Genomic DNA, 23,826 nt, shown 5'->3' on the forward strand with positions numbered 1-23,826 from the left:
TCCGAAGCTCAAAATCATTTGTCGGTTTTAATGCATGTCGGTTGAAACTGGTAAAAGCTGGGTAAATCTTCTAAAGATTATAGAAACTCTGGATGTATATCATAAAACATGAGATACTATAAATCCTAATATTGTTTTCCCTGTTGGTTTTTATTACGTGGTTTAACATTGTAAATATTATACACGACGAGATTTAGCTATTTGATTTAGAAACGTTATTTACTCCTTGCTCCTTTGCAATTAAGTATTCATGCAAAAATTTAGTGTTATATACATATATAAAATGAATGATAATAATAATTATTATGACACAAATGAAACACTAATAACGTGGTATTAATCACAGTAAAAAGAGTGTCGTCTTTATTGGACGTATCTTTTACTAGTGTTTTGTTTCTCAGTTCAATCTATGAATAACAAACCTAGAACATGTAAAATGTTCAGAGAATCTTAAATGCTATTAAACGAGTCATGAAGTAAAATACCTGACAATTCTAAACTTTAATATTTTCAGTCATAATTCAAAATTATTACAACTGAAGTTTAACACATTTTTTCGAGTGTTGTTTGATTAAAGTGATTATACACTTAAACTAGACAGTAGGTGACGAAAACTACAAAGTGTTATTTTATGTAATTTGTTTCAGTGATACATAAAATTAACGGAAACTACTACGATATAGGTTATACAATGACATCGGATAATGATTTGATATATATTTACGTCTTCAAAACATTATTGTAATATTTCAGTTTATGAATCTTTTCTTGTGAAACTAATGAATATTCTGGTTTCATTGTATCAAACAAATTATATGTTTATACTGACGTATATGTTAATTGTTGTAATTAAACAAGACGACCGTATCGTTACACTACAGAGTCAAAGTTTTTGTTATTAATCTTTTGAGGTTTAAATATTTTAAATAATGGTCTCATTTTATCAACGAAAATATTCTGGTCGTATGTTGGACTGATAGGAATGTACTTGAAAATTTTGTATCTTTTAATTAGGTTCATGCCGAACGGGAGGTCATAGGTTGAAGATGATGACAATGTTAACTGATCACTAACAGAAATGTTGTGTTCAAGTCCTTGCTCTCTCCATTTCATAAGTCCTCTTTCTTCATCTGTACCTGAAATTGATAAATTCTTATTATAATTTTATCGTTTCGTGAGTAATTTAAATGTTTTATTTCCATTGATCTGTATGAAAAGATGTTTATTCATTTATATCTAATATCACATTTATTGTTAAAATGACATAATATTTTCACCTGTTTCTCATATGTAGGTTGCAAATATTATATCCTCTATCAGAATGATAAAAATATTGTAAATATAACCTCCCATTCTTATCATTCAGTTGTTGTTGTTTTTTTCTGATGATTCCCAGTTGCTCAGCGTTCAATAAAATTTTTTTATATTCGTGAACGACACAGAAGGGATAGGTTGTTGTATATCTTTTCTCTTGTTAACCAAAAAAGAAACGAAACAGACTTTCTTCGATTCTTCAGCTGTGGCAATATTATAATATACGGAAGATAGAGCTATGAAGGAAAATTGCTTTCTTATGTGAAAGAGGGTATTTTAGGTTTAAATTTTGTTTATTGTCACGTACAATCTATATCAACTCCAAATATTGAAACCTGATTGTTATTGTTTTAATCTATTAGACTAAGTTCAGAGTCTCTAAGACTTTCATGTTTGAAGAAACATTTTGGGAAACGAGAGACAATAGGATTCGAAAATATTGAATAAGCAGACTTTGCATGATGTTATCAAACAATACATGTAACAATAAATAATATAAAATAGAATTATCGTTAGCGAAGAAATACTAGTACAGAACAATATATCAGACAACACGAATCAACGAGTAAAACAAGCAGTATCACATCATACAAACATTTATAAAGAATGTTTCTAAATTATCTTATGTCAAATTAAAGAAGGAATCAGATATAACTTATCGTACACTGGGTTTTATTTCAGTGATCGTCTTGTGATGTTAACATTTGTATTCTACTAGTAAGGATTTCATTCTTTTTTTGGACCATTAATACAGGATACAGTAAAACCTTCCTTCTGTTCTGACATGTATTTTACTTCAAAGTATTCCTGTCATTTGGTTCTAGATAACAATTAATATTTTTGATCATGATTTCTCAAGTCACTCACAAGTGTAGAAGTATGTTCAATGTTTTCTGCAGTGTATTTATAATTTGAAGGTTAAAATGGATAAACATAATTATTAACTAATTATCATAAAAAGTCATGTTACAGATGCAAGTTGATTTTTTTTTCTCGGATTTGAAAGTTATGTAAAACAATATTGTACAATTTTATACAGCTTCCATAGAAAATAAAAGTAACTGAATATTTTGTGACTAACAAACTAATAAAACACCTAATGTCATACTTTAACAGTGTTACAAATCATATTGAAATGTATTTGGTTTATTCACAAACTCTCGAAGGAATGTTCCCTTACCTGGTATGGAATTGTCTTACACAAACGCAATGAGTCCACCAACAAATACACTGGTGTCCAATAGAACTGTAATGAGTTGGTTTGCTACGTCATTACCTAAACGAACCAATAAAAATTTAATAACTTCAAGAATATTTCACAAACTGATGATTTGTTTTTTTTGGTAACTAGACAAATCTCAACCATCTTATGTTATAAAAACCTTTCATTTTCTGTAAAACAAACAGCTATGATATATTTTAACACATTAGATACACCACGTTTTGTAAATTGTGGAGCATTGAACCATTTTCTTATATAAGAGATGGTTTGAGAAACTGTTTCATAACGTTCAACGAATTTCTTTCCCCAACTTCAATCATACTAGTAAGTGTACGTACCTACATCAATAGCACCTTGGTGACCGTTAAACAACTTTGGATAAATAAATAAAGATAATCCAAGGATAAAAATGTTTATCGATGAGTGAAGGTCGATAAATTGGACATTGGATAGTCCAGCTCCCGTTATCATTGCAAACATAACACATATGATTCCACCAATAATGGGTTCAGGAATAGTATTTAGGAAGGCTCCATACTTTCCCAGAACTGCAAAAATCATCATGATAACAACACCATACTGAATAACCTGTCGACTAGCCACCTGTTGGTGTGAAAATCAAGCAAATGAAAAAATGAACCGAGTTTTACGTTTCTAAAATCAGCAGTTATGTTATACATACACATGTATAAAAACACAATAAATCTAAGCAATTTACAATAATATTCAAAATTGTATTACAAATGGTATTAATCTATTTTAGAAGGACAACACATGAGTATACTTTTGTTAATCCGATTGCTCCAATGTTTTGACTGTAAGAAGTCATTCCACCTCCAGATCCCCAAATTCCACGATACAGAAAATATTCTTCTGTAAATATTCCATGATTTATGGCGCTAGGTGGAGGAGTAGATGCGCAAGCTAATCGAGCGCATGCGTAGTAATCTCCAACTGATTCCAAAACCGATGCTAATGTTCCTGCAAACATTCCCAAAACAGCACCAATGCTGATTGTTGGTAAACCCCACTGTCCTGAAAAACCAAAATCAAAATATAAACACAACATATCGACTGTTTTATCAAAATCCGTGTGCAGTAGAAATAAATCTTATATACATATTCACACTATTGATTTTAATTAGTTTTACTTTGATTTCAACATAATGTATGTTTAGAAGGGGTTTAATCAAATTACCTTAATTATGACTGAACGAAGAACAAGGTTCTACACTGAAAGAACCGATCAAGAGATAAGTTCATAAATTCCTTACGTAAATAAAAAAATCTAAATTTTAATGTGTATTTTTTAACTACTTCCCTGGATAACGGCCCGGCATGGCCAAGCGTGTTAAGGCGTGCGACTCCTAATCTGAAGGTCGCGGATTTGCATCCCCGTCGCGCCAAACATGCTCGCCCTTTCAGCCGTGGGGGCGTTATAATGTAACAGTCAATCTCACTTTATATGTTACCATTGTAAAGGAAAATACCTTTTTTACTTCTTTTATTCGAGCCAATAAACAATCGCAACACCCTAAGATCATAGACTGCAGTTACTACCATTGGTATTATATCAGTAATATTGATGCAATAAACAGGTTAGCCTTACTGCGAAAAGTATGGTATAAACCTTTTCACGCGACTTCTGTACCTGTAAAAGCAAGTATGTCCCTAGGGAAAGAAAATTCTTAATCCGAAGTCTGACCTCCAAAATCTGTGCAGGTCCCAATCTTTTACCAAATCATTAACTTCACCAGACATTTCAGGTTGAAAAGAATCCCATTCATCATTTCTATTCACATCAGATTCAGAATCACAAGAAATTGCATGAATAGCCTCTGATGAGGTATGTACAGGTCCATGAGAATCACCTGTTGACCTTAAAGCAGAATGAAGGTTCGGATAAAAAAATTCCTTTTTATTTCCAGTTTTGTAGCCTTGCAAGATTCATAATAAAAATAGGAGTTATTTTTGAGGCTTTTAGGCTCACGTCAGACCACTGAAATTCTAAAAAGGCAAAGAATTTCTCTTACCTATAATCCAGTGCAACCTTTTGTTTTCATAGAGACAAATAAGTAATATTCAAAACAAAAAAATGTGTAACACACAATCAAATAATATGCAGAAATGGTACGTGATGTTGCCTGTTAACCGTTCATGTACTGACAGTGTGTTTGTCGTGGATTGTAAAATGATCGATAAGACTCTCACGTCGAGATTGGTCTAGAAAACCTTATAGTTTGTTTTTGTTTTGTTTTTGAATTTCGCATAAAGCTACTCGAGGGCTATCTGTGCTAGCCGTCCCTAATTTAGCAGTGTAAGACTAGAGGGAAGGCAGATAGTCATCACTACCCACAGCCAACTCTTGGGCTACTCTTTTACCAACGAATAGTGGGATTGACCGTCACATTATAACGTCTCCACGGCTGAAAGGGCGAGCATGTTTGGCGCGACGGGGATGCGAACCCGCGACTTTCGGATTACGAGTCGCACGCCTTAACGCGCTTGGCCATGCCGGGCCAGAACCTTATAGCAATAACAAAATGTAACACGATTTAAATGAAAATGATTCGCTCATGTAAAACTACATATGACTTTTAATGAAACTCTGTGCATAATAGAAAAAAAATGGATATCATTTTCGTATTCAGCGTACGAGAATTACTTTAAAATTTTCAAAAAACTATTTATTACAAATTGAACATATTAATTTCTAAAACTAACGACCTTTTATGTTTCTTTCTAGAATAATATCGTGAATTATTTGTTACAAATTAATGTTAAAACTCTTCACGTTTCGTTTGTTTACTAAATCTTAGATAAATAACAATAGATGAAATAAAATAAAAACACTTAACCAATCAATAAGAAAAAAAGTCCATTCTAAAACAAGACTTACATAATTGCTATTCCCCAGTTCTTATCTGTGCTAGCCGTCCCTAATTTAGCAGTGTAAGACTAGAGGGAAGGCAGATAGTCATCACTACCCACAGCCAATTCTTGGACTACTCTTTTACCAACAAATAGTGGGATTGACCGTCACAATATAACGCCCCCACGGCTGAAAGGGCGAGCATGTTTGGCGCGACGAGGATGCGAATCCGCGACCCTTAGATTACGAGATTAACACGCTTGGCCATGCCGGGCCTCTTACTAGCTGTAGAAGCTGCTTCTTCAAAGAGTGAAAGTCCTATCAACGATATGGTAGGGACGATAACTAATGGTGTTAACCACTGAAGTATTATTCGAATAACTCCTGTAAGTCCAATAACCACTTCAAAGATTGATGCCCCAATGATAGCGCCTTGTATCTACACCAATGTATCAAGAATTAGATTTTAAATGATGAAAAAAATATTATATATTATTTCAGATAAGAAGCTAGTGACGTGTCTCTAAAGCTTATTATAGGAATTATTCGAACATGTAGAGAGCATTCATCATTTCTGAGAGAATAACTGCTCTCCACGATCTACGTGATTTTAACAATTAATTTTTTTAGCTTTTCCACTGTACTTGTTTATAACAACTTCTATAAGTATGAGAGATGATCCTCAAGCACTTACATTCAATTCACCTTAGTATTATCTTAACAGAGCCTTAAACTGGATTATTATTTATTTATCTCCTAAACGTTTAATCATTTTGATGAAATATAAAGATATTAAAAACAGAGCCCCTACCCCAGTGACACAGCGGAATGTCTGCGGACTAACACTACTAAAAACCGCGTTTCTATACCCGTGGTGTGCAGATCATAGATAGCCCATTGTGTATCTTTGTGCTTTGTTCTAAACAAACGATAAAAACCTAGAACGCGCCAAACAAAGTAACAGCTTTATTTGTTTCTTTCTTTATTTGGTTTAAATTTCGCGCAAGGCTACACGATGGCTATCTGCGCTAGCCGTTCTTAATTTAGCAGAGAAAGATCAAAGAGAAGCAGCTAGTCATCACTACTCATCAAAACCTCTTGCGCTACTCTTTTATCAATGAATAGGGGATTTATTGCCACATTATAATGTCCTCACGGCTGAAAGGAGGAACATATTTGGTGGGAAGAGGATTCAAACCCGCGATTCTCATATTGCGAGTCAATAATACCTGTGAGTCAAATAACCATTTCAAAGATTGATGCTCTAGTGATAGCTCTTTATGGCTAGACGAATGTGTTAAAAACTATATTTTAAAGGGATCGGAGATATATTATATTTTGCATAGTAATTGGTGAAGTTTATTGTAGGAATTATTCGAAAATGCAAAGACTATTCCTTATAAGTATTCTCTCTAAAAATAAAACCCTAAATTTTGAGAAAACAACTGCATGATCTACATAATTTTGACAACTGATTTTCAAGTTTTCCAATGTACTTGTTTATAACAACATATATTAATATAAGAGATGATGTTCAAACAATTACTGAAAATTATAAGTCCACTTCAAATCAGCTTAGTACTTTCTGGGTTTAATTCAGTCGTAAAACATTAAACCAGTTTATTATTTATTTATATATTGGAATGTTTAATGATTTCGCTGAAATATAAAGATATACAAAATGAGAAAATTTGCCAAACAGAGTTAGAGATTACTTGCTGCTTTGTATGGTTTAAAGTTCACGCAAAGTTACACGAGGGTTATCTGTGCTAATCGTCCCCAATTTAGAAGTGAAAGACAAGAGTTAAGACACATAGTCATCACCACCCATCGATAACTCTTGGGATACTCTTTTATCAAAGAATAGTAGAATTCATTGCCACATTATAACGCTGAAAAGGGCATGCTTATTGGGAAGATGATTCAATCCCACAACCCTCAAATTGCGAGTCAAGTGTCCTCTTTACGTGGCCATGTAACGGATTTACTTTTACATATTCATATTTATATTTATGTTTGTGTTAATTTAATGCATGCTACGTATATTGTTAAATATGTATTGTGAAAGTCCCGCCTGCTCTTCTACATTTCTAGAATATTCTCGAGCGTACGAGTCAACAATATTTGATGTATGTAAGTAAAATAGTAGTGATTGCCAGTATTATTGCCAGCCGAATTTTCGAGAACCTCGCCTAATGAGTGTAAAAAGTATAAACCGAAACACGCGAGGAGACAGTTAATATTGTTGGTTTGTTACAGTCAGTATATTCTAAACTTCGGAAGCTATAATTCTGATAAACGCTCAGTAATCACACACTACAGACATTTGATGAAGAACGTTCACAGATTTAGAATATTAGAAGCCGTTTGACTTTGGATAATTAACTTTGGACATTTCTGTTTTTGCTAGTCAGTTAAAAATTTACGTGCGCTCAATGAAGCAGCTGGTTAGCTTCCCCGTTAAGTGAATTTTACCTGCGTATCAACATAGAATTAATTCGCTCTCCGTGAACCGTAAATTAAAGATTCATTTCCGGACCAAATAGAAGACTGAGTAATGTTTGTGAGTTTGTAAAACTTTTTTTGTATAAATCTTTACTTGTAATAATTGTTTTCATAAATTGTGTCGTTGATTGTCTATTAAATATATTTCTGTGAAAGAAAATTGTTATGTATACCAGTACTGTTGGCAAATATAATAAATGTGATACATACTAACATCCAATTAACTTCTAAATTAAAATTAAAATTTTAGGCTGTTTGAAATCGTAATACCTAACGTACGAAACATAATAATAAATCGGAGACTCATCCGAGATAAATCATAATGTGTTTAAATATCTGCGCTAGCTGTCCCTAATCTAGCAGTGTAAAACTAGAAGGAAGGCAGCTGGTCATCATTACCCACCTCCACATCTTGAACTTCTATTTTATCAATTGTTTGTTTTGTATTTTTGGTGTGATGTGAATTCGAATTCGCGACCCTCGGATTACGAGTCGAGTGCTTTAACCACCTGGTCATGCCGTGCCTACTTACTGTTAAAGCTATAAATTGTAATTAAATAATGTATGGAAGAGTTCATAACAACTTAACTAGAAGTTAACACATTACTTAAGTAAGTTTAGAGGATCAGCAGCTTCAACATTGTGGTAAAATACAAAATCAGAGGATTGTACATATTAATTAATATTGGGACAGTGTTAAGTCTTCGGAATTGCAACGTTAAAATAAGGGGTTCGATTTCCCTCGGTGGACAAAGCAGATAACCGATGTGGCTTTCCTATAAGAAAAAACTCACACACATTCATTTATTAATATACGTTGTTTTAACAGCTTCAGAAAGAACTAGTATATACAGTAGGCTTTACTTTTTATAACAATTTACATTGTGTAGGTTTTAAGTGAATCATTTTTGTTTGTAAAATGTAAATCACTAGAACAAAATGTGATGAATGCAGTTGAAATATCAGAACTTTTGTTTTGTAAACTACCTGTGTCTTATGCTACAAATACTATGAATTAGTATTTCCTTCATAAGTTCCTCATGAATGTTGGAATTAATTCTATTCACAGCAGTAATTTATAAAATAACCAGTATACCATGTAAGAAGGAAAGTTGTTTAGTTGATTCACATCATACTAAGGCACATGGAAATAGGAGAGAATAACGACAATAATAACACAAAAAGTAGAACAATAAAACATGTAGATTGTATGATCCCCACCAGTTTTCAGTTTTACAAGAAAAGTACGTATGGAGTTTTCCACATAATTGCTGGTCTAATATATTGTATTCTGACATAATAACGTTTCATTAATTAATTATTAATTAATAATTTTGTCACGTCAAATAGTACGACCAGAAGAAAAACAAACTTTTACTGAATGAAAGCTTTTCATACAATAAACAGACCATATTATCATTAGGATACTTTTGTGTGTATTTTATCATTTGGTATCTTTACGTTCTTTTGTAAACAAATTCGATAATGCCCACATTACAAGCACGAAACGTATTTCCAAAACATAAACTCAATGATACTTCAGCACAAAAAATTTTAAAGTTCACAAAAATAATATTACAGAAGCTAAATTACTATGACTTACTTCAAGTAATTGAAAGCAACAACTAAACATTTACTATATCTTGAGAAACTATAAAATATAGTCTACTAAAAGTTAATCGTTCACATCTTGTATGCAGAACTAATTGCATACAATCTAATCTACAACTTTGACGTACGGCATGGTGTGGCCAGGTGGTTAAGGCACGCGACAGGTAACTTGAAAGTCGCAGGTTCGAATCCTCGACACACCAAGCATGTTCGTCATTTCAGCCGTTGTGGCGTTATAATGTGACGATCAATCCCATTATTCGTTGATAAAAGAGTTGGAGATGGGTGGTGATGACTAGCTGCCCTCCCTCTAGCGCAGATAGCCCTCGTGTAACTTTGCGCGAAATTCAACAACAAATAAACTTTCACATATATTCTGAATTGGGATTTTGGTTTCGCGTATTCTGACATTTTCATACGTGTTAAAATTCTCGATAATAAGTAATATAAAAATATAATATTAATATTATATATTATATTATATATTATATATTTTGAATATTAATATTCAAAAATCAGTAGTAGAAAATAATCTAAAAACCAAGTTCATTGAAACTTGGATGAGCTGACAAGGATAAGCTAATCCTTTACAGGACAAGCTAATCACGATTTATTTGTAGTCTTGCAAGTAGTTCATTCAATGAATTAATGAATAACTTAAATAATAACCTATTTCTAAAGAGATGATATCCTTTATTCTATTTCTCCAACTATGCAGAGATTATATGAGAGCGCATTAAACTATTGAAACATTTTTCAATATTTTCTTCAAAGCTGGACAACAAATGTCATCAATGTTGTCCCGGTTGTAAAGGCAGTTTCCATGTATTATGTATAATAGTGTACAATCATCAATGTTGTCCCGGTTGTAAAGGCAGTTTCCATGTATTATGTATAATAGTGTAGAATCATCAATGTTGTCCCGGTTGTAAAGGCAGTTTCCATGTATTATGTATAATAGTGTAGAATCATCAATGTTGTCCCGGTTGTAAAGACAGTTTCCATGTATTATGTATAATAGTGTAGAATCATCAATGTTGTCCCGGTTGTAAAGACAGTTTCCATGTATTATGTATAATAGTGTAGAATCATCAATGTTGTCCCGGTTGTAAAGGCAGTTTCCATGTATAATAGTGTAGAATCATCAATGTTGTCCCGGTTGTAAAGGCAGTTTTCATGTATTATGTATAATAGTGTAGAATCATCAATGTTGTCCCGGTTGTAAAGGCAGTTTTCATGTATTATGTATAATAGTGTAGAATCATCAATGTTGTCCCGGTTGTAAAGACAGTTTTCATGTATTATGTATAATAGTGTAGAATCATCAATGTTGTCCCGGTTGTAAAGGCAGTTTTCATGTATTATGTATAATAGTGTAGAATCATCAATGTTGTCCCGGTTGTAAAGACAGTTTTCATGTATCATGTATAATAGTGTAGAATCATCAATGTTGTCCCGGTTGTAAAGGCAGTTTTCATGTATAATAGTAGAAGAACTTTTCAAACGACAATTTTTTAATTTTTTTTTTTTTTTTTTTGCAGAACAGCGAAAATAAGATAATTATTTTAGGTATAATTACGAACAATTTATTCAAACCTGTAAAATTAATGTGAGCCCACTTATAGCCTGGTATTTCTGTTATTCACAGACGCAGAGCTACAGACCTACTTGAGCAGGAAACCTTTGCAGACTAACATTCACTGCGAAAATACCTATATTTGTTTAAGCCTAATTTAGAAAAAACTTCGAAAATCTCGTAATTGTAAACACATTTTGTGCTGAAGTTAGCCTGTTGATACGTTTATTGGTATACACATGATGATAGGCTGTTATATTTTGAAACTTAACTATTTCTAAGTCTTATTGGCTTAGTATTGATTCTTAACAAACGAAATCAAAATCTTCAGTGAAGGGTTACACTTAAAAATTTGCAAGTAAGTTCTGGGACGTAACCTAAATACACTGTGAGAACAATAATTAATTAAATTTAGTAAAACAGAAAACAGAGGGAAAGAGGTAGAATGAAACAATTATTAATTATTATTAATTTCGGACGACAAATTTCTTGTTGCCATCGTAACCAATGAATAATTGCAAAGTCTGCTTGTGATGCATATCAAAATGTATATTCTGTTCTGCCCCCGCTAGTACAGTGGTATGTCTACGGATTTACAACGCTAAAATTAGTGATTCGATTCCCCTCAGTGGGCTCAGTGGATAGCCCGATGTGGCTTTGCTATAAGAAAAACAAATATTCTGTTCTATTATTTAAAACCTGGAAAGGCTAGTTCTCAATTTTTTTAACTTAACGTGCTTCATAACAACTAGAACACTTTTAAATGAGTTGAGTTACTAAGGTGGTAAAGGCTGTCTTGTTATATATTTAATATTGTTAAATATTCCCGAAGGTACTTCAAATACTTCTGGACATCACTACGGGCGACTCCTCAACGAACATCTCAGTAACTGCGCCTTAATATCTCAAGCAACCCAAACCAGCACCTATCGCAAAGAAAAGCCACCCAGAGACCACCGGGATGTCGAATTTTCATCTCCCACTACCTCACTCTGGAACTATTTTTTACAGCCTTCATCACCAACATGCCCGCAACCTTGTTTACGCCGACCGAATCCCCAGGTCATGAGACGAAAAATATCCGACGCTTCAAGCCTATGATATTGTCCTAGTTTTCTTAGATCTGCCGTAGAGACACCTCAATTTGCTACCCCTTCCTTCTTTGTGCTAACTTAACAGGCAGTAACTATTAAAAGCGGGTTTTCTCGGGGTTTTTCCCGTTTCCCCCACAACAAAAATTTGGTATCGGATTTATAGATTCCAGCCGCCCTGATAGACCCTAAGTGCAATGTTGGTCGCCAACTTTGTGATCTGGTGTACGATACTCATACTTATGGTGGGGTGCCTGTCATCGGCTCTTTTTCACTGTTGTTTTTTTGGGGGGGTTGCATCATCAAAACACCAATTCGAGAGCGGGGAGAAGGAAAAGTAATTTTCTAAACACCCTGATTATCTCTGTTTCTGAGCAATTGAGGCTGAGAGATTAAAACCGAAACACCTGTCAGTCTTTTATTTGTTTGTTTGTTTCAAATATATTTTAAACAGACGTATCAATTGTTTTAATTGGAAGAAAAACAAATTCTGCTTAAGCTAAATTTTTCTTCTTCCCAGGAATAGTTTTCAATATCTAGGATTGGCCCGGCATGATCAGGTGGTTAAGGCAGTCGACAGTTCAATATCTAGGATTGGTCCGGCATGATCAGGTGGTTAAGGCAGTCGACAGTTCAATATCTAGGATTGGCCCGGCATGATCAGGTGGTTAAGGCAGTCGACAGTTCAATATCTAGGATTGGTCCGGCATGATCAGGTGGTTAAGGCAGTCGACAGTAATTAGAGGGTAGCGGATTCGAATCCCCCTCACACTAAACATGCCTGCCCTTCCAGCGGGGGGGGGCATTATAATGTTACGGTTAATCCCAGTATTCGTTGGTAAAAGAGTTGGTGGTGGGAGGTGATGACTAGTTGCCATCCCTCTAGTCTTATACTGCTAAACTAGGGACGGCTAGCGCAGATAGCCATTGTGTATCTTTGCGAGAAATTCAAAATAAACCAGTATCTATGACCTATCTTGGCAACGGCTGAAACAGTTGAATTAAAAACTGTTGCAACTTTTTTCTACGTACAATTCTTAGAATAATATTATTCCAATAACGGTCTTTAAAACGATATCCTTTTCTGTAAAAAAATGTTTTATTCATTTAAAAATTGGCAGCTTTACGATCAAAACATAAAATATTTTATAGCTAAGTCGGTATTTCTTAAACTAAGTTATAAACTTTGTTTTATGCTGTTTCCAAGTTTATCGATTTAAACAGCGTTGTGTGTTATGCCTCTGATACTTTTGTTGATTTATGAAAAACTGTACATCAGATTCCGTCTGTGACAGTTACTAACATATTATGTAGTAGTTTTTTTTTAATTTCGTGCAAAGCTACTCGAGGGCTATCTACGCTAGCCGCCCCTAATTTATCAGTGTAAGACTAGAGAGTAGGCAGCTAGTCATTACCACCCACCGCCAACTCTTGGGCTACATTTTTACCAACGAATAATGGGATGACCGTCACATTATAACGTCCCCAACGGCTGAAAGGGCGAGCATTTTTAGTGTAATGGGAATTCGAACCCGCGACTCTCAGTTTGCGAGTCGAGTGCCTAAACCACCTGGCCATGCCGGGCCATATGATGTAGTGTGGGCCAGTTTCTATCATTCTAAAGCATTTATAGAAATTTACAAAACAAAGGTACCTTATCCCAACACCTCCCACGAGACATAGAAAAGTAAGTTTTTACAAGATTATGGATTTTAATATTGAATGATGGTTTTCAATTGCAGATATATGAGATAATGAATATATAAACCTATCAGACTTATTAAAATTTTATTTATTAACGAATATATTTAATTAATTGAAATAAATAAATAATTTCTCCTTGCAGGTTTTAAAAAAAAAAAAACATTTCAAAAATGTTATGCTGGATGTAGTAAATTCCTGAGAGAAGTCTGAAAATATCCGGACTTTTCACTTTCTGTGTAAGCTAGGACATCGCGAAAATTAAATGTCTTATACATAAATCTTTCTTTTAATAAGGTCTTTGAGGTAGTTTTATAATACGAGTTTCTATTTAATATCCGAAATATTTGTAACACAAAAATACAATGAAGATTTAAAACTCAAGTTTGAGTGTAACGACATATAGGTATTTTATTAATATAAGTCTTGAAACTGTGTTCTGAATAAAATTGTTTATGGAAACTTTCGTGATATTGAAAATCCCAATATTGATTTCAAACGAATTATCTTCGTAAATAATCATTGAAGATTTAACGTGTCTGAATACTTAAACAATGCTTAACTGTTACTAATTATCCAATGTTATTTAACAAAAACCAAATTCAAGAATATTAGACACTTTTTCCTAATATTAAAAAAAAAACAAGTCGGGAAAGAGAAATTTGTTTGAAACGATATCTGTACAGTGGATAGTTAGTTAATATAGTGTTATAAAATAAACGGGGTAGGTCAGGTTATAATGTTTTATAACACATATAATGGTGTGTTTTCTTATAGCAAAACCACATTGGGCTATCTGCTGAGCCCACCGAGGGGAATCGAACCCCTGATTTTAGCGTTGTAAATCCGTAGACTTACCGCTGTACTAGCGGGGGGCTATAACACATCTAAAGGTTTAATACAAGTGACTGTTCATATAGATAAATTCAACTTTCAAAAATTACCTTAAGTTCATAAACTGGATTGTCTTGCACCATGGTAACAAAGGACTTTTAACTTTCACTCCAAGATGTATAACAGGTTCAGAAAATGGGATATATCGAGCATAGCTACTTAACTGTGTGCAAATGATCCTTCCAATGTAAGTGTGCTTGTTGATTGTACTAATAATTTGATGTACATGTTTCAGGTGCTGCGTTCTTGAGCCATAAAGATAAGAGGCGGAAGAACGTAATATCACCGGAAGTGAGGAAACTATTTTTCTCTTGTAGTCGTTTGTTTGTTATTTTCGTGCAAAGCCACTTAAGGGCTATCTGCGCTAGCTCACCATAATTTACCACTGTAAGGCCAGAGAGAAGACAGCTAGTCATCACGACCCACCACTAACATTTGGTTTTCTTTGTTACCAGCAAACAGAACGATTGATCGTACATTATAACTTCCCCACGACTGAATGGGCAAGCATGTTTGATGTGACGGGAATGCGAGCCCACGACCCTCCGATAACAAGTCCAGTGCCCTAACCAACTGGCCATGCCGTGTCAAAATCAAATGAACCGGCTGAATGATGAAGCATGTTTACTCTCTTACTTCTACATAAAACACCGGTAGAACGATTAAAAGTCCCTTATTCGCATTATCACACGACTAATTTCAAGAATGTTAACATATTCAGGGTTATTTTATTTAGTTTTATTAACTAATATATAAACATAAGTTTGATTATTTTATCACAATGGATCTATAGATATGTTATGGAAAGTTTAAACAGATATCACTCCAGTGATGTCGAGAAAACTCACTTGTAGAGAAATTTATATGTAAAAACGGCTCGTTTGGGTTGAGAAAATATTTTACATAGAAGAGCGAACAACGTTTCGACCTTCTTCGGTCATCGTCAGGTTCACCGAATTTCTATGTAAAATATTTTCTCAACCCAAACGAGCCGTTTTTACATATATAGACATCACTCCATTTACAGTTTTTACTTAATCGTATTCACGACTTGATTTTATTACTTATTAAACTATCTTAAAGTAATTAATGAGACCTTGGGCGTGGTTAAATATATCAGTTGAAATGGATTAATTTCCTGAGTCAAAGACTGTAATTACATCTCAAACCTGATGACGGAACTATCAGTTGAAATGGATTAATTTCCTGAGTCAAAGACTGTAATTACATCTCAAACCTGATGACGGAGCTATCAGTTAAACGTTGTTTTACTTGACAAAGAAACAACAACAGCGAAATAAACTCACAGCTTGTTTTATGAGCCGCTATGCCGCAGCTAAAAAAAACAACAACAAAAGACCTTCAATTTTTACATTAACCTTTTGAACTAAAAATAGGCTGAAAATACGTTGGGGTGTTTGTGAAAAAAAGAATATTAAAGGACGAAAGTGTGTACTATTATTTTAGGACGGTTTTCATTGTCATACACACCTGTTTCTGAGTTGTGAGTCCTGTGCATGCGCGCCAACTCCACACTGGTTAACCCGGAGAGATAAAAAGAGCAATGAAAACTTAAAGCATCAGGAGTTTTGTTTAAAGGAAGAAAGCACAAGATGAGAGTTGAAAGTTCTTCCCAATAGGGGAGGGGTGTTCGGAAGTACGTTTGGTTTGATTTGGTTTGAAATTAAGCACAACGCCACAGCATGGGCTACCAGTGCTCTGTCCACCAAGGATATCGAAACCCGGTTTTAACAATAGAAGTTCGAATACGCATCGCTGTGTCACTAGGGGGCAGAACAACCGTTCCCTTTTAACCCTGCGTTTGGATTTCCTTAACTGAGAGGTGATTGTTAGATTTGGTTTCGAAGATTATTACTAACGTTATTGTTTTGTCGGAAAGTTGTCGGAGAAAGCACGAGGACATTCATAGGTTTTCATCTATTTCGTGTTGATAAGTTGATGTTCATTTTGTGAAGAGACCAAAACATGTGACCGTAGCATCCATATACAAAGTGCTTTACTTAATCATTTTAAATTAATATTAAATTCGTGTCCTGGTTTATACAAGTCGGTATTATAATTATTTCAAAATCAAATATAATTTGTATCTTCTTTGTTTAATGTAACTGATGTGTTTTCTAATGGAGGAATGAAGGTTTTGAATATGCTTCCTTCATATGAAGCATATGTCGAAGTTGATTCCAAAGTTATTTAATATTATTATTCAATTTTATTTCTATGTCTCGTTTCTTTAGTTTTATTATTTTTCGGAGTTAATCATGGATCGGTCACACTTCTTTAAATATTTTCAAAATATTTGTTAAACAGCATTAAAAAAAACGCTGGTTAATACCGACACAACAGGTAATTTAATACGAGTTTCTTCTAAAACAAACAAAGCTGTCAGAACCAACAGATGTCGCAATATATTTAAAGCCATCTCGTTAAGTACACAAATAACAATTCAAAAAACTTTTACAATATTCCAAGTGTTGGAGGTTCAGCATACAGATGTTTCGTGACCCTCAGTGTAAAGAATGAAACGCTATACAAGCACACCTGGACACGTAATTTCATCTGGTAACAGCAGCTATCAAAAGAAGCTCTGAAGACTCATGATTTTCTCTGTACGGCTTAATCTATTAGCCCTCTACTGACACAGCGGAATGTCTTTGGACTTACAACCCTAGAAACGCTGTGTAGATTTGTGCTTAATAACAAACAGCATCTGTTGTTTCTACATTATTTTCCCCAAACGAAAATGTTAGTCTTATCCCGATAATATATTTAAAAATTATATCTCTAGCTCACAAACTCGTGTGTTAAAAAAAAAAAAAACGGTTGAAGCGACCTCTGCTTGCCCTGTCAATCAACCCAAATTCAGAGAGTTGTATGTGGAGAATGACAGACCAATCAATAAATGCACCCCTTTGAACTAGAGAATTCTATCATTTGGTGTCAACCAAATTTCTGAACACAAATTATTATTTCAGCTTAGCTTGAAAAGCACATGTAGTCATTAACTATAATAACATTTGAATTAAACCTGACTTGCCTTCAATTTGTAATACTGCAGAACCCAGTAACTCAAAGCAAACTTCACTTAAATTATTCTAAATTTAATCATCGTCTAAGCTAAGATGTATTTTACTTTGTGTTTTATATTTTTTTATTTACGTTCAGGTTGTTTCAATTTTTCTTCATTTTTCATCATAATTGATTATTATTGAATGTCAACAACGGACCGCTAATATGAATTATGATATATTGAATTTATAATTTATTTATACTTTATTGTTTTAAAAAAGCAAACATTAAATTAATTGTTAAATCAGAGATTGACTTTAAACGGTTCAGCAGTAACTTTGAAAATTATAATACTAAAACCTGAGTTTCGATACCAGTGGTGAGTACAACATATATATCTCATATTAAAACTTTGTAAAATTAACTGTAGACAAAAAGTTAGGTTTATGTCTCGTTTCATTCCGTTTCAATTATCATTTTTAATGCATTCAATTGAAATACACAATGGTTTGTTTTATTTAGGGTTTCTTGCAAAAATACTCGAGGTCTATCTGCGCTATCCGTCTCTAATTTAGCAGTGAAATACTAGAGAGAGAACAGCTAGTTCATCATCACCCAATACCACTCTTGAGTTACTCTCTTCCCAATGAATAGTAGGATTGACAGAAACGTAATAATATCTTTCCGATGATAGGGCGAGCAAGTTAGGTGTGACGAGGATTCGAACCCGCGATTCTGACATTACGAGCCGAGGGCCTTAACTACCTGGCCATACCAAGTCAGAATATAAAATGGACTAATTAAAAGGAATCTGATGAAATATCTGCATTTCCAATGTATATAGTATACTAACTATAGTAACCCAACAATATAAAACTGTCTTCCAGCTTTTCGTTGGTTACCTTTTACATGCTTGAGAGGAGCTTTTCTATAAATTCTAGAACTATTTTCTAGTTCTAGAAATAAAACTAAATATTGAAATACAGTTTCTGGCAAACGTTATTTAGTTAGAGGTAAGTTTTTTTCTGTTTCTATGCATTTAATTAGATCTATTACTTTCACAGCTCATTTAATTCGTTGTGACGTTTAAGAAGAAACGTATCAAGTAATAATTATAACTCGAGTAACTGTAAACTCCCACGTTAAACAACCTCATCTCTCATCAGACAAATTTTACTTTATCAGAGTCTATCACTCCGAATACGGAAATATTTCTTTTACTGATTTATTATCAAGTACAGCGTATTTGGGTTCAACTTAAATCGCAATTATATAAATATCTATATCTTTTAGGATAAACTTTGAATGATAGAATAGCCTGTCAAGTTGGTAAACATAACTATTTTCTTCAACAACCTGACACTTTTACTGCACGGTTCAGATCTTCATCACTCATGAGATACATTCATAAGAAGAACAAAATATCAAATGTTCTTTATTATAAACTTTATTTATCTAGTTTGCTGTAATTTGTGCACAAACTTTTGACACAGTAAATATACTCTGCTGTTTCCTACGTTTTTACGTAATATTATTTTACGTGTAGTAACAACAGTTATCTATGTTATGTGTTTTCATAACTAATCACCAGTTTATTACTAATTAAATTCTTTCGCAATAATCATTAAAATTACGATTAAACCCGAAATAAAGCTTTCGTTCGAAGCGTTTTAAAGAAAACGGTTTCGTTTCTTAATTCGTGTGTACAGCTTCTTTGGTAGATTTTTAAGTAAAATATTCTTGATGAGTACAATCGATGATAACTACCCGTTGTAAAAAATATATTTAGATCAAGACGTCGTATTCTACACTTATGTTGTTGTTTTTTTTACTTCAGGCTTTTGTGAACCATTCCACTATACTCATCAAGGTGATTGTACCCAAAATGTCCCTTTTCTGTAAGAATATAATATAGAGAAACAATATTAAATTTTTACTTTTTTTTTACCGCAATAACAGAGAGAGAGAAAAATATATGTCTATAAAGAGAGAGAAAGAAACCAATGTTTCGACATATAAAGGTTATGGGCGATAAACGAGACAAGTGCAATTTTTGATAACGAGAAACTCACTTAAAATAAAAATGTGTCTCAAAACGGGTGTTAACACTTGTTCTGTGCTTAACAATAAAAATGTGTCTCAAAACGGGTGTTAACACTTGTTCTCTGCTTAACAATAAAAATGTGTCTCAAAACGGGTGTTAACACTTGTTCTGTGCTTAACAATAAAAATGTGTCTCAAAACGGGTGTTAACACTTGTTCTCTGCTTAACAATAAAAATGTGTCTCAAAACGGGTGTTAACACTTGTTCTGTGCTTAACAATAAAAATATGTCTCAAAACGAGTGTTAACACTTGTTCTCTGCTTAACAATAAAAATGTGTCTCAAAACGAGTGTTAACACTTGTTCTCTGCTTAACAATAAAAATGTTAATACCCGTAACAACCGTTCTGAGATAGAAGTGCAATTTTGCTTTAGTATTAGTAAGATGAAATACTTCAAAATATTATTATACACTCTATGTAAAAACTGAAGACTGTCGTAACCTCTAATTACATTCATTTTATCTTTTTTTGGACTATACGTGTCTCACTGACCAGAAGAATTTTACTGTCACTTTTCTCACACATCTCTTGCCACAGATTTAGTAGCGCGTTTTCACGGAAACGAGACGTGAACCATGGATCCTTGATTCACACTCCGGGAACTCAGAGGAGACAAGATAAGGACGGGTAATTTGTTTCTTTACTGACTGATCAATTTTTATCAATACAAAAGTTTGTATGCTCAGTAACATGCTTTTGTAAAGTAAAAATAACATAATATAAGAAAACATTTCTTTCAAAGTAAGAATAAACTAGACTTCGAAACAAATGGTTTGAATTTACCTGATATAGCAATGAATGGCTACAGGGGAAGCCAGAGAGTCAACAATACCCACCGCCAAAGCTTGGAGTACTTTTATACTACCGTAAAGTGAAAAATACAGTGACGTTTTAACGCCTCTGCGGCTGATATGACAAGTATGTTTGATTGAAGGTGTTCGATCTAATGACCGTCAGATCGTGTGTCAAGAATTCTAACCACTAGGCAACTTAAAAAAGTTACTAAAACACGTGTTAAAGTGTCATTCTAATCATATTATTTCCCCAAACTTTCTAAACACTAAATTAGTTTTCAGTCACAAATTTCACGTGTGCAACCTTTAAATCAACCGCATTTCTAGTACCCGTTTCTTTTCACAAAACATCAACTTTGACTACGCAGTACAGTTTGTCTTTCAGATATTGTCTGTTACTCAAGTGAAAGTTTTACAGAATCTTCTATAATACATTTCGTATATTTAAATTATGTAGCAGGCAATGCAAAACCCAATGTGTTTATTGAAATGCTACCATTTCTGAGTATCAGAATATTGAAGAAGATTCACTGAAAACAGGAACTCACTTCACTGAAGATAAGCGGCTCAGGAGAAAATAGAAAAGTGAAAAACATAAGATGCACTAGATACAAATAAGAGAAAATCAGATGAAATATAAAGTAGAATTCTGAGAAAAGAAATACGTAGATAATTAATGAGAATAGGCAAATAAGATAAAAAACTAGAATATGCAAAAATCAGAAAGTGAAAATAGAAGATTCAATATTGGGAGAGTACACGATTGTTTCGTGCAACCAGAATTCATCGAATGAGTTTTATAACATTCATATGTTTTCTGATTTTCTAGAAAATGTCATTAATCTTGCATATGTTTACTCACTTCAAATAATTTAATAATTTATTATGTTATATTAAGTTTATCTATGTCGAAAACGTTTCACTGTCTATTGCTTACTATTGCTTAACATTAGAAAAACTGTAAATGTCATTCTAGTAATGAAAAAAGAGCCGACGTGTTTTATTGGTGTTTTTTTCTTGGTAAACAAACAACTATCCAGCGAGTATTTAATAGTCGTAATGTTATGGAGTATCTCTTTCACTTTTCCTCTCGGTGAATTCAGCAGATACCTTGATGTGGCTTTGCTATAAGAAAACACAGACTCCATTTAACATATTTAAATAATTTTCACTGTAACAAAAGTCAGATTTTTGTATTTCAAAGGTTTGGAGCGTTTCTTTCGTGTCGCATCTTTAAATACTTAGCAACCCCAACAAAAGTAATATTTTCATATTTGTAAGGTTTAAGGTGTCTCTTTCGTATCGCATCTTTAAATGCTTAGCAACCGTGACAAAAGTAAGATTTCCATATTTGTAAGGTTTGGAGCATCTTATCTTTTAGAATCTGGTTGCCTTTAGGGAATTAAGGTATCCTTTTGTGTCTCTTTCATTTAGCATTTGTCAGCTCTTAGAAAAGTCAGACTTTTATCCACGTAGAATTATGGGGCATCTCTTTCGTTTAGCGTGTTTAAACACTTGGCTGTTTTTGAGACAGGCTTTTTTTATATGTCTCTTTCGGTTAGTAAATATGAACTTTCTTAAATAGAAAAATTAGCACTTTAAAAGAGCACTTCCTTTCCATGAAAGTTTTAAATGGGACAAACTTCCTTCTTCATTTTCAAAGTTATTAAATAAATATCTCCTCTCCGATATAAATATGTATGTTATTCTTGATTAACGTGTGTATGTCTGACGCTACAGCTTACCACTGTCTGGTAGAACTAGACTTGGGTCTTTTGTGTTCACGTGATAATTCAATCAGCCATTAAGAAAAGTCTATCTTGTTTATATTATTCGTAACAGGATGCCATTCTTTAATACTTTCTGATCAACTTATTATCTTCTTTCCCATTTGGCTTGTTTACCGTAAACCATATCAATTATAATATATTCTTTTTTTTCCTCCAATTTGGCTTGTTTCCTATACGTTCTATCCATTATAATATAGTTTTTCACTTTTATCTGACTTGTTTGCTGTAAGTCCTATCCACTGCAATGCAGTTTTTTCGTTTCTATTTGACTTGTTTTCCAAAACTCCCATCCTTTTCATAACTGCTCGGCTTACACAGAGTACTACTGTTTATGAAATCTGATTCTACAACAGCACAATATATCCTTATTGGTTTACAATATGTCAAACAATGTTTCAATATAACCTGATTGGTCTACAATAAGATAAACAATATTTATTTCAATATAAATTGGCTGGTCTACAGTGAGACAAACACTGTTTATTTTGATATAAATTGATTGGTCTACAATAAGACAATCATTGTTTGTTTCATCTCATGAAACAGTGTGTTTAACTGTTTTAACTAGTTAACAGCTTGCAGTACAAGTTTTCTTCTGTTGAACCCACAAAAAATCCTAATGATTTTTGTCTACCCTCTATACCGATAGTCTTTCACAACTATATTTATAAACACTTTATTTTAAAACATCTAACTGAGTCTTTCTCAGGTAAAAGTTGCGCTACTAAGTGAAAAAAAACGTAAAAAAAAATACACAGATACGAGCAACGTATTTCTATAGTAAAAGTCACGCGATTAGAGGGCATAACAGTAACGCACCAAACATCTGTTAGAACGCTCGTGCCTACATATTGGCAGTCAATATTAGAATTTTAGTGCAATGTTCAGTAGTCGAAGAAACAGCTGCGAGAACAATGAAACAGTACGACTGCTTATGACAACAACTGTCAAAATTGGAAACTTATAGATCATATTAACACAAATATTGATCACAAAGTACGAATCCTGTTGCCCGGTTGTTTTTATTATTATTATTATTATTATTTACGAGCGACCTTCACAGATTCTAAGATTTTTATCCTGCTTTACATTGAGTTATACAATCAGTTAATTTCAATTTATAAATGTTAAAAGTTACTACATATTAGAAACATTTATAACAGTATTCTACAATGTATTTTGCAAATTTCATGTTGGTATCCTAACGTGAATAACTTTTACCTATTAAAGTGTTTAATAGGTTTTATGGCCTGGCATGGCCAAGCGCGTAAGGCGTGCGACTCGTAATTCGAGGGTCGCGGGTTCGCGCCCGCGTCGCGCCAAA

The 23,826-nt window shown here is 33.5% G+C and overlaps 2 protein-coding genes across 2 annotated transcripts in view; both read right to left on the reverse strand.

Moving 5' to 3' along the window:
• Nucleotides 1–23,826, reverse strand: part of LOC143246510 (solute carrier family 23 member 2-like) — a 392,872-nt gene that overhangs the window by 182,107 nt on the left and 186,939 nt on the right. The window lies entirely within an intron of this gene.
• Nucleotides 848–14,869, reverse strand: LOC143247872 (solute carrier family 23 member 1-like). The gene is made up of 7 exons (XM_076496429.1): nucleotides 14,837–14,869; nucleotides 5,691–5,847; nucleotides 4,291–4,473; nucleotides 3,321–3,571; nucleotides 2,875–3,139; nucleotides 2,495–2,590; nucleotides 848–1,136 (listed from the first exon to the last, which is right to left on the reverse strand). The coding sequence occupies exons 1-6, from the start codon at nucleotides 14,867–14,869 to the stop codon at nucleotides 2,511–2,513; spliced, it is 969 nt and encodes a 322-aa protein (XP_076352544.1). The 3' UTR covers nucleotides 848–1,136; nucleotides 2,495–2,510.

This window comes from Tachypleus tridentatus, chromosome 3, assembly GCF_004210375.1.
Source record: "Tachypleus tridentatus isolate NWPU-2018 chromosome 3, ASM421037v1, whole genome shotgun sequence".
NCBI lineage: Eukaryota > Metazoa > Arthropoda > Merostomata > Xiphosura > Limulidae > Tachypleus > Tachypleus tridentatus.